This window comes from Pleurodeles waltl, chromosome 6 (assembly GCF_031143425.1).
Source record: "Pleurodeles waltl isolate 20211129_DDA chromosome 6, aPleWal1.hap1.20221129, whole genome shotgun sequence".
Taxonomy (NCBI): Eukaryota; Metazoa; Chordata; class Amphibia; order Caudata; family Salamandridae; genus Pleurodeles; species Pleurodeles waltl.
Genome location: NC_090445.1, coordinates 332889905 through 332902637, shown reverse-complemented (window position 1 = coordinate 332902637; position 12733 = coordinate 332889905). Strand labels below are relative to the sequence as shown.

The 12733-nt window shown below is 44.3% G+C and overlaps 1 protein-coding gene across 2 annotated transcripts in view; it reads right to left on the bottom strand.

The window, feature by feature from the left end:
• LOC138299704 (dehydrogenase/reductase SDR family member 4-like) overlaps window positions 1–10628 on the bottom strand; it is a 207791-nt gene extending 197163 nt beyond the window's left edge. The window contains exons 1-3 of one of the 2 annotated variants that reach the window (XM_069238201.1): window positions 10611–10628; window positions 10270–10334; window positions 9204–9396 (exon numbers count right to left, since the gene is read on the bottom strand). In XM_069238201.1, the coding sequence (XP_069094302.1) occupies window positions 9204–9358 (155 nt within the window). In that variant the 5' untranslated portion in view covers window positions 9359–9396; window positions 10270–10334; window positions 10611–10628. Of the gene's footprint in view, window positions 1–9203; window positions 9397–10269; window positions 10429–10610 lie in introns of those variants that run through there. The other variant, XM_069238202.1, reaches the window with a different exon arrangement.
• Window positions 10629–12733: the final 2105 nt, after the last annotated feature.

Below are 12733 nucleotides of genomic sequence, written 5' to 3'. Positions count from 1 at the left end.
GTAAATGTGTATGCATGATAAAGGTTTTGCAGGTAAGTACAGGTAAGTACAGGTAAGTGGTAAGTGGTTAAGATTAGTTTTCAGGGGAGTCTGGGTTTTGGGGTGATAAGGGCATTTTTAGGTTTTCGGGTGGGTATGAGTTTTCGGGTGGTAAGGGCATTTTTAGATTTTAGGGTGGGTATGAGTTTTCGGGTGGTAAGGGTATTTTTAGATTTTAGGGTGGGTATGAGATTTAGGGTGGTAAGGGTATTTTAAGGTTTTAGGGTGGGTATGGGTTTTGGGGTGGTAAGGACATTTTTAGGTTTTAGGATGGGTATGGGATTTAGGGTGGTAAGGAAATTTTTTTGTTTTAGGATGGGTTTAGGTTTTGGGGTGGTACAGGCATTTTTAGGTTTTAGATTGGGTATGGGTTTTGGGGTGGTAAGGGCATTTTTAGGTTTTAGGGTGGGTATAGGTTTTGGGGTGGAAAGAACTTTTTTTAGGTTTCAGAATAGGTATGGGTTTTTAGGGTGGTAAGGGCATTTTTAGGTTTTAGGGTGGGTATGAATTTCGGGTGGTAAGGGTACTTTTAGGGTTTATTTTGGATATTGGTTTTGTGGTGGTAAGGGCATTTTTAGGTTTTATGGTGAGTATGGGTTTTGGGGTGGTAAGGCATTTTTAGGTTTTAGGATGGGTTTTAGGGTGGTAAGGATATTTTATGGGATTAGGGTGGATATGGTTTGTGGTTGGCAACGTGTGTGTTTGTATATATATATACATATATATATATATATATATATATATATATATATATATATATATATACACACACACAAATATATGTAATATATATGTAATATATATTTAAACATTTCCACAAATATGTACATAAAATATATACTATATATATGTTTAAATATATACACAAACATATATATATATATATATATATATATATATATATATATATGTATATATATATAAATATGTGTGTATATATGGAACATACTTTCCATTTTATTTTCTACCACGCATATGTCTTTACCAACCATGCCTTTACCACGAAATGATTGTGGTAAAGACATGTGTGGTAAAGGCATTTTTGCGGTAAAAAACTTTCATAGTAGGTGCATTTGTTGTAATGACGGATGCGTTGTAATTACCATGTTGTAAAGGCAATTGTGGTAATTGCACTCGTGGTTCTGTTATACAACTGTGTGTGTGTTGTATTTCTAACCAAAATGGAGTAGTGTGTCGTACAGATACAAGACAATCATAAAGTCAACAAACCTGTAGGCTTGTAAACACAATGCACTGTAATATAGTGTTCTTTAAAGAGGTGAAACTTCAACTCTTTTCTAAACTAAAGTAGTATCTGATGATATGGGAATGTTGTTCTAGATCCTGGGTCATTCTCTGCTATTCCTCTACAGCACTCCAAAACTGTTAATGCCAGTGTTCACACAGCCTCATTTAGATGGTACATTCTTTACCTTATCAGATATGGAGGTCAAATTAGGAAAAAGTTAGGTCCACTTTCAATTTCAATGTATGTCAAGCTGTTCCCTGGTGTTGGTATCCCAGGGAGGTATTCTTCCCACTGTCATACCCATTCTACAGTCCCTGATACTCTGCTGGCTCCTTATCTTGTGGCATGCTCCCACCAATGATTCCTATTATCTAATAATCGGCCCCTCTTCTTAGCTCTCTGCAAGGTGTTCCTTAATTCAGAAGTGCAATCACTGTGGTGATATGTGGGAGGGGCTCTCTCCGTCTTGGAGGTTGAGGGAGTGTCAGCCATGATCAGAAGTGGCCTTGTCCTCCACCTCGATGGTTGCAATTTTGAATGCCCTTTCACATTTATCTGCTGCCTCATAACTCTTCAAAGTTGTCATTGGTAAATCCCATTACCAGATCAGATAATTTAAGTTCTTTCAATGCCTCCTTATCAGATATTTTCAGCATGGGGCCTGTAGGCACTCTACTGAGATGCAGCCACACTCCTTCATGCCAGACTCCACCTCTGAAGGCCTGTCTCTAAAAATCCCACTGTTAGCCTAGACCCGAAACCCCGGTGTCCCTCTCCGAGCACAAGCTCAAACTCTTTGGAGTGTTTAATGACTTATCCCCATATGTTCAAATCACTTGACAACTCTGGGCTGTGCAGGTAGATGTATTTATGGGTTAAAGGGAGCAAGAAGGCCTCTCAGTGCCGCCATGTACAAATATCAAGTAATGAAAGGGAGCAGCAAGGCCCATCTATCCTTGAAATCCCCTGGGGAAATGTTTTGGAAACACCTGAGCACCAGAGCACAGAATAGACTGTCACCCGCCCAGAGACAAGTAGAATAAAGCACATGTCTTCCTGGCTCGGACAGTAGAGTTATTCCACGCTCTGTACAAAGAGCCCAGCTCTCACTTCCATGCACAGCCAGCAGAAAAGTTAGCTCTCATGTTTGGCAAAATCCATCCCATGCTCTGCTTGCTGATTGCTTATCACACACAGAAGAGCTATCATCTAACTGTAATACAGTAGATGGCCCCCTCATTTGCGGTAGTCAGCACAGCTAGTTGTCACTTGCTCCAGGCACATTTTTAGCAGATCAGTCTTTTGCTCTACTGGCTGATATCTCTCTAATTGAAGACAGCAAATATATCCCCTAACTGCTAAAACTAACTTTTATTGGTTGCAGACAGCAGCATTATCCCCACCTTAGTGAGATACATCAGAAATATGCCTTGTCCAAGCCTGTTTTATTTCTGTCTGCCTGTATGATTTGTCAGTCTACATTCATCTACATTCATTTCTCTCCACTATACAGCCTGGGATATAGAACCATAATGACAAGAGTTGCTAGGGTTTAGCAGGTCACAGAATGTTAGGCCCTTGATAAATTACAACCTCAGAGATAACCCTGGGTGCACATAAAGAACCTCAGAGACAGCTTTGTCAGGATATGCAAGGGGACATTAAGACATGGGTGTAGAAGACAGGGATTAAGACGGACTTTCACAATCAAGTGACATTCATCTGAGAAACATCAGACACAACAAGAGAGTGATGGTGCACCCAATAATAAACAAAAAACGTAATTTAGGGACAGATCTGTTCCAAACACAATGAGAAAAGGAAACAAGAAGAAAGGGGTATGCTTCCATCAGAACCTATCTCAGAAACAATGCACCCCAGATAAAGAGCAGTAGATCCACAAACAAGGCACTAGAAAGACACACAATCAACTAGGTCATTTGGAATGACACAACATGTATTACCCCAATATGACACCTCTAGAGGATGCAGGTGTTGGAGGCTGGCCCTCTATGCAGTGTGAAAAACCAAGCACACTATGCAGAGGGTTCAGGCAACCACAAGTTTGTTTCCAGAGGTAAAAATCAAACCACATAATGCTCTAATTTTTAAGGTAGCTGGTCGAGCAGTAAGGCAAATACAGGAGATGTGCTAAGTATTTGTTGTACTGACAAATCTAATCATGCACCACACACACTCAATGAATAACTCGAGACCAGAATTTATAAAAATACTTCAGACTTTTATATAATTTTTAAGACCAAAATCTTTAACATACTTTAAGTACTTTTCAAGTTATGACTTTTTAACATTTTAGCAAAGTTAGTCTTTCTGTGCGTAATTACACACCATAGGAATCAATAGGCAGTCACTTTTAAAAAATGCATTACAAATCGCACAGTTGCGTTACCAGTCTCTTCTCTTACAGGGTGGTTGCAGCAGTTAGTGGGCACACTGTGCCAGCTGGAGAGTCTCGGGCAGTTCCCGGTTCCGCTGGAGCATCGTTGGAGAGGTTCTTGGCACAGGCACTGGGCCACCTAGAGGGGCCACTTGGAGAAGGAGCTGGTTTGCAGATTTAAAGGTGGTGCCTGGGGGTCCCATTGGGCTGATGAGGTTGCAAGGGGTTGGGAATCCGGGGCACACATCATATCCCACGATGCAAGGCCCAGGGAGAGCAGGTGCAAGGCATTTTGGAGGTCTTGGATGCGGTGCGCAACTGAGTCCACTGGAGCTGGAGGTGGGTCTCTTTGTGGGCAACTTGCAGGACAACAGGGGTACTCTGGTTGGAGGTCCAGGGTGTTCCTGAAGTACCTTGACTGGGCCTTCCTTCTGATCCTTTTTCAGATCTGGGGGAGTTATTTTTCTCCTGGTCCAATTTCAGCTGACCAGTACCCAGGGTATTGCTGTATCTCGGTTACTAGAGGGCGCAGTGGCACCAAACTTGGCCCAGTTGTGCTGCACTTCTGGGCGGTTGTCGGTGTGTCACTGGGCCCACCTGTGACTTCTGGTCGCAGAGATATCGATGATTCAGTGAAGTGACCCTCACTGGTTTGTTGGTCCTTTGCAGGTTTCTTGCTTTTCTTGAGTGGTGCCTCTACTCAGGAGGGAGATATGGGGTGGTCCTTGACGGCTAGAGGTCCCCTGGGTTTCTTGGGTTCAGTCCAGTGTTCAGCTCCTCCGCAGTCGCAATTGTCGGGACTCTGGTGCACTAAGCAGGGGTCTTGGTGACTCTTCTGGTGCAGCAAGTCCTCTGTTCTCGTCCTGGTGGGTTCTTTGGTGCTGGTCTTCTTTTCTTCTTGGGATCCTTTTCAAATCTAAAATCTTGGTCCAGGGGAGCCCACCAAATACTGAATTTAATGGGCGTTTTAGGTGGAATCTGGTAGTGTCCAATGGGACACTTACCCTTGGGTGGCTACACCCACTATAGTGAGCACTTCCTGTGGGAAGGGTCACTACCTTAAACCTCATTGGCTGTTGTCCTCCATTCCAAGATGGAGAAAACTGAATCAGAGGGTCCACTTCGCATTGCAGCCCTGAGTGGTGGTGCATGCTCAGTGAGGCCACTCCTCCTACCCTTTGTCTGGTTTCCCACCCAAAGTGGGGGCTTGCAAGGGGGGAAGCCCTCTGATGCTAGCAGCAGGCCTGGGGAGCTCGAGTTTCAGGGGCTGAAGCCCAATGAAGCTCACCCCCATGGTGTTGCACATTCCTGAGGGAGGGGGTGTTAGCTCCTCCACCCAGGAAGGGCATTGTCTTACAAACCAGAGAGCCATGGTTCTCCCTCAGGTTTGTAGATTGGCTGTCTGGAGTGGCAGGCTGGATGAAACCAGTCAGCAACTCTGCCAGTTAGGGTTAGCTTTTGCAGGGGGCACCTCTAAACTGACCCTTAGGTACATTTAGGGATAAATCCAGTACTGGCACCAGTTTGGATTTATCATTCTGAATTTGATACCAAACAACCTAGGGTGCAGAGTAGCTATCATGTAACTGGGAAACTCATGTTTGACCGATGTCCAGTACATGCATTTATAATGGCTGCTCTGTTCACTCACTATGTCCTAGGTTTGGCAAGGACACAGTGGGGGCATATTGCCCAACTCCTGCTCTCCATCTGACCCCTGCCCTCACCACATCCTCAGCAAAGCAAGCACCGTCATCGCACCCCAACTACGGATGATCATCAACAGCTCCTTCGAGTCCGCCACCTTCCCTGAGAGCTGGAAACATGCCGTGATCAACGCCCTGCTAAAAAAAAAACAAGGCGTACCCAAAGGACCTCAAGAACTTCTGGCCTATATCCCTGCTCCCCTTCCCAGCAAAAGTCATTGAGAAGGCTGTCAACAGACAACTAACCCGCTTACTTGAGGAGAACCGCACCCTGGACCCTTACCTATCCGGATTCCGCAGCAACCACAGCACCGAAACCGCCCTCATCGCCGCCACCGACGAGATCAGAACCATACTGGACAGTGGCGAAACTGCAGCCCTCATCCTCCTGTACCTCTTGACTGTGTTCGACGCCGTCTGCCACCACACCCTTCGCTGACACCTTAACAATGCTGGAATATGCGACAGAGCCCTGGACTGGGTCACCTACTTTCTCAGCTGCAGAACCCAGAGAGTCCGTCTCCCCCCATTCCGCTCGGAGGCCACAGAAATCATCTGCGGCGTACCCCAGGGTTCGTCCCTCAGCCCGACTCTCTTCAACGTCTACATGGCCCCACTCACTAACAGCACCCGATCCCACAACCTCAACATCATCTCATATGCCAACGACACCCAGCTGATCTTTTCCCTCGCCAAGGACTCCGCCAAGACCAACCTCCGCGAAGGAATGAAGGCCATCGCCGAATGGATGAAAAGCAGCTGTCTCAAACTCAATTCCGACAAGATGGAAGTCCTCATCTTTGGCTCCACCCCTCCGCATGGGATGACTCCTGGTGGCCTGCCACTCTCAGAACCGCTCTGACTCCCACCGGCCACGCATACAACCTAGGATTCATCTTTGACCCCTCACTATCCATGACCCAGCAAGTCAACGCCTTCTCCTCCTCCTGCTTCAACACCCTTGCATGCTCCGAAAGATCTACAAATGGATACCCACTGAAACCAGATTAGTCATCCAAGCCCTCGTAAGCAGCAAGCTGGACTATGGCAATGCCTTCTATGCAGGAACCACGGCCAAACTCCAGAAGAGGCTGCAACGTGTCCAGAACGCCTCTGCATGCCTCATCCTGGACATCCCCCACCACTGCCACATCACAGACCACTTGAAAAACCTGCACTGGCTCCTAGTCAACAAGAGAATCACCTTCACACTCCTCATCCACTTTCACAAAGCACTGCACAACACCAGACCAGAATACCCCAACAGACGACTCTCCTTCTACACCGCCACCCAGCATCTCTGCTCTGCCGACCTCGCCCTCGCAACCGTCCCATGCATTCGCAGAACTACAACCGGTGGTATATCATTATCACACCTCGCCGCCAAAACGTGGAACACTCTTCCCACCCACCTGTGCCAGACCAAAGACCTCCTTACCTTCAGGAAACTTCTCAAGACCTGGCTGTTCGAGCAGTAGCAGCACCTTCTCCCCTTCTCCCCCCTCCCCAGCACCTTGAGTCCCTCACGGGTAAGTAGTGCGCTTTACAAATTCCTGATTGATTGATTGATGCAGCTATGTCATCACATACAGTATGGTACACCCTGCCCCTTGGCTGGAAGGCCTGCCAGAGGGGTGTCTTATCCATACTATATGCAGTGTAGGGTGGACAGAGCACACAGAGAGGGTGCCATGTTGAGTTTGTCTTTTTAGGTTTGCCCTAGTACACTCAGCCTGCAATGGAAGTGCTGGGTGCATTTGGGTGCATTTGGGTGCAAGACCCCTGGGGGTGGCACAATCAGTGCTGCTGTCCTCAGGGATCTACTCTTAATATCTCCTGACCTGGGTACTGGGGTACCCATGTACTAGGGACTTACAGAGGTATTGGAGAGCGTATCCAGTTGTGCCAAGCATCACAACGGATTTGGAGAAAGAGCTCTGGCAAAGGGAACCTGTTTAGCAGGGGGGACCTGGGTACTACCAACTTTTAGAACACATCAACATCAGGCAAAAGGTGGGGGCTAACCATGCAAAAAGAGGCCTCCTCTCACAGCAGGCTAGGCAGAGGCCTCATCTCCTGAACTCAGGGTTAGGCTATCCTGCACCTTCACATGCAGATCTTCACTCTGCCATCAATGTTGTGTCACTGAAACTTTGTAATGCTTCTTGTGTATACAATGTAGACTAACAGTTAAAGCTTGTATTACATGTTCCACCCATACTTTTAATGCTATCAAACAAATAGCAAATGGTTGCTTTGGAAGCATCTTAGAACAGGTAGGTGGAGCATCAGGCTCTTATTATCAAGATTACGGATTCTTGAGCGCAGTGTGTAAGATTTCTTCACAATATGAAGCTTAATTTTATATATTTTTGATAATCTATGCTGTCCACAATTTTAATTTTCTAATACATCAGATTATTTTTGAAGGAATGTCCAGATTATTTACATATTCCTAAAATGAGTACATTTTACACGTGATATAATATGTATTGCTTATTATATAATTTCTCTATGTAAAAAGGACATACAAAAGGACAGTGTTTAGAAAAGGGATAGGAGTTGCATCCATTAGACTTAAATGGAGAGGTTTTTTTAAGATCAATGGGAGGGAGGTTGCTTAGATATTTCAACTTGCAAGGCCATTGTTGGAGGCTGTAAGGTGAGATATTTTGTAGCTCAGTCCAGTCATATTTATGGAGCTTTTTATGCACTAATGAGCAAACCTGTCATGCTTGATTCAGCTCACCAATTTTAATTTTCTGTCATGCCTATCCCAGTACTGAGTTAGGAGTCACACCATGACATTCAAGAACATGGCAATTCATACACTGCACCTATATGACATCAGCACCAATAGTGCTCCCCCTGCAGTTTCACCTGGGGTGGGTGTACATCTTTTGCTCTACTCACAATATTATTTAGAAAACTTCTGCACCTGTATGGTCATTATTTAGGCATAAGAGTCACATTCTCTAAAACTTAAACAATTTTAGTGTCTGAAAAAAAAACAAAGACGCATCCTCGAAAACACAGAGCCTATGGGGCCAGATGTACGAAGCTTTATTCTTTTCTCAAACAGCCCAATTCCCAGAATCAGTCAGTGACCAGAAAAAAGCATTTTTGAAAGCACAAAACCCTACTTTGCTGTTCGGTAATCTATAACCGAATCAAAAATGGGTAGTGATTCGGTATTAGGAAGGGGCATGCCAAGGGCATCCCTTCCTAATAGTGAGTCACACTGTAATGTAGGAATGTTTTGTGACTGGGAATGCGGTTGCAAAACATTCACAGTTACCACCAACTTCAAGTTGATGGTGAGCCATACGCAAGGGACCACTTCCCCTTTGCAAATGGGGTTGCAAACTTTTTTTAACAGAAGGCAGTGATCCCACGGACCACTGCGTAGTCTTAAAAAATGAAAAGAAAACTTTTCATTTTTATTTTTGTAATGCATTGTGTTTTCCTTTAAGGAAATGAGCTGCATTACAAAAACAACTGCTTTGTTGAAAAAGCAGTCACAGACAGGGTGGTCTGCTAACCCCAGCAGACCATCATCTCTGTGATTGTAGCCATTCACAATGGGTTGCAAATTGCGACGTGACTCATGAATATTGATGAGGCAGGTCCATTTGTGACCCACTGCAAATCGCTAAATGTGCCTGAGGCACATTAGTACATCGCAGTTTGCGAAATCCTAATTTTGAATCACAAAGATTCGCAATTAGGAAATCACAAATTAGATTCTTCGTACATCTGGCCTTATGTCTCTTGCAGAAGGACTTTTTAAATTTAGGTTTATTTCTCTCACCCTTGACTGGATCCAGTGACTATTGCTACTTTGTCCTTGTGGGGTCCATCCCTCTGTGTAGCTGATGTTCTGCTCATCTGCATGGCGACACACAATGGAGCGCGGCACACCAGCACCCGGAGGAATCGGCTAACTCTTGCCCACGAGCACATCATCCTTTTCTCCCGTCTCCTGAGGATTGTAAGTCTGGTTTCTGCAGAGAAGGCAAGAAAACTAGCAGGTGAGTGGCAGTGCAGCATTTTTGGAATGTACATGAATGCGGTTAATACTGTAGAAGGCATCACCGAGTGCAGTGTCCTTGGAAATTTCGACCCAAGGACACCATCACCATCATCAGTCAGAGCTGTCACATCACTGATGCTCCCCCCCACTCACTATGTGTCATCCCCAACTCAGGTGAATGAAAGAGGGACTAAAGCTCCAAGCTTCAACTGACCAAAGGATTCTGCACATGCTTAGTTATTACAATCAATTTTATATGTATCCTGTGTACATAAGAGCCTTCAGTGAATAGTAAAGCGAGGGTAACATACTGTTATCGTACAGAAGAAGGTGGACATTACCTGTGGGCGGTGGAAGTTCAAGAACCATGGGCAGGATCCAAAACAGACGGAGGCATAAGTAATAACAATATGGGCAATTTGTACACAGTGCATCTCATAAACTGAACTAAGTTAAATACGCAACACAAGGACGCTCACTGAGTCAACCTCGGACGGAACGGAGCAATTTACCAAATGTTTGCAAATCCAAAAACGTTTTCCTTAGTGCCATCCTGAATGAGTAACATAAAATACGCTGCTTGCATTTCTGCTTTTAGACCATCCAATCTTTACGGAAAGGCTGAGCAGATACTTATCACCAATATCGAGGCAATGTGAACGAAAGAGCGGTTTGAAATGTTTAAATAAAATGGGTTATTTGTACATACATTCAACATTTTTCTAGCTGCTTTGCTCCATTTTAATAGAATTATGTTTGAGAGAAGACAGACCCATCACAAAATGAGACCATCCTGTAAACATGGCAAAAATGTTATTAAAGATATGTTGAAATGCGGTCTTACCTTGGTAGCGTTTAAGTATCAGAAAGAACACCGAACCCCCAACTAAGGAAGGGGAACAGGAATCGCTAAAAAGGAAAATAAATGTAACAACAAAGTCAGGTTGTTGTCGTACGGACTGATAACCGCACCATCGACTTTGCAGAGAATATACAACCCTGTCTGTTCCAGGGCTGTATAACTGTTATAAATATATCTATACATTTCACAATGTCACTGTGCACATGTTCACAGCAATTCAAGTAAAACAAGATCAGCATAATGAATAATATGTTTAATATTACTTTTAGATGGTCTTTAGGCTGTTTACTCGGTGACTACTAGGATAAGTCGCACGATCTTACCTTCTTCCTCCTATTGGGTAAATGGGAGTGGATGTAACAATGTGTTCAGGCCTGAAGTGCAAAGGCGCAGCTCCTGCCCTTCCCAGCCAGCGCCCAAGAATCAGCTGTCCCAACAAGTTTATTTTCAGATACCACACCCTCCTACCCCGGCAGGTGCAGATGGATGAAGCAAACCTGTTAATGAACCAAGTACCTCGCGGTCATTACCCTGATCAGGAGTCCTCCTCATCTCAGTCCTAAGGCAATTGGACTCGTCACCTCCTCAACAGTTTATTTACATGCTGTAAACACAGGTATAAATATCTATCATTTTTACAATAGAGACTGTTGTGTGTTTATGTTTTATATTTCCGTTACACACAGTATACATGATCCTTCCCCCGCAACTCTCCTCCTCTCATATTACCAAGCTTTAACATATGCAGGTGTAATACTGGAGGGTGGAAGGGAAGTGGATTGGGATGAGGAGGCCTTCTAATTGGGGTAATGAAGATTACCGGTAAATAATTGGTTCATTACCACCTCCTGGAGTCCTCCTCATCCCAGTCCTAAATAAATGAGAATTTTACAAGTTTAGGCAATTGCACCAACAGTTCAAGATGCATGATATGGTTATCTCATATTACTGTATTACTTAAGACAGAACAGCGTCAAACGTGTCATGTAAAAAATAAGAAATATTAAGACAATGGTGTTTAATGAAGGTGTAATGTGAGGATCTGATGCCAACCCTACAAATCTCTATCAATTGCACTTTGTCCGCCTCAACTCATGATGTTAACACCATCCTTGTTGAACAACCTTGGACGTTACCCAGAAGAGACTGGCCTTCAGTGGTGTACAGCTGTGAAATCGCCTGGTAAATCTATGTAATCAAAGTAGCCATTGACCCCTTTCTACCTTATGGTACTGACCCATGTGGGACAAAGAGGGAATTTGAGGACTCCAAAGGCTTTGCACGTTCCAAATATACGAGCAAAGCTCATTTTACATCCAAAGTGGAAGGGTTAGAAAAAGTAGCATCATCCTGCAAGGACGGAAATACCACTTCTTGACCGATACCTTAGGGACACATTTAGGATCCAATCATAAAACAACCTGATCAGGAAAAAACTTAGGTATGGGTGACCATTAGTCAATGCACCCAGTTTGCCCACCCTCCAAGCTGATGTAATGGCTATCAAAAAAAGAGTCTTTGCTAATAGCCAACTTGTTTCATGTAAAGGGTCGGAGGGAGCCCTCTGTTAACCATTTATAACGGTGGATAAATCCCATGATGGTAAAGGTGTGTTTTTATAACTTAAAACTCTTTTAGGGAGGTCACTTCAGAGTTGTTGAAAAACTTTTATTTCTGTCCACTGAGTATTTAACGTAGATGGGACCAACACCTTAAGGAAGCCATCCTTCAGAAAACCTTAAACCTGAAAGGGGTTAACTGAGGTAGGATCTTCTAATTTAGAGACATACCACTCAGAAAAGGTAGACCAATGTTTTTTATACGAAGTCAGGGTTGAATTTATCATAGATGATTGAATCTCAAGAGTGACTTGTGTCAAGCAGCTCAAACCTCTACCCCTGACCTTTCAAGACCTCAGCTTGAGGCGCTGGAAGTGAGAAAGAGTCATTTCTGTGAATTGCAGTGGGGATTGGCTAAATGTGAGGTGAAAGATTTGCCCATTGGTTAAGGTTAGTAGAGAAAACCAATGGTGTTTCGGCCAGTATGGGGCAATCAGAAGTATGTATAGCCTCTCTTGTGAGAAAGTAGCCTCTTTCTAGCCTTGTTACCCCCACTTTTGGCCTGTTTGTGAGTGTATGTCAGGGTGTTTTCACTGTCTCACTGGGATCCTGCTAGCCAGGGCCCAGTGCTCATAGTGAAAACCCTATGTTTTCAGTATGTTTGTTATGTGTCACTGGGACCCTGCTAGTCAGGACCCCAGTGCTCATAAGGTTGTGGCCAATATGTGTGTGTTCCCTGTGTAGTGCCTAACTCTCTCACTGAGGCTCTGCTAACCAGAACCTCAGTGGTTATGCTCTCTCATTTCTTTCCAAATTGTCACTAACAGGCTAGTGACCATTTTTACCAATTTACATTGGCTTACTGGAACACCATTATAATTCCCTAG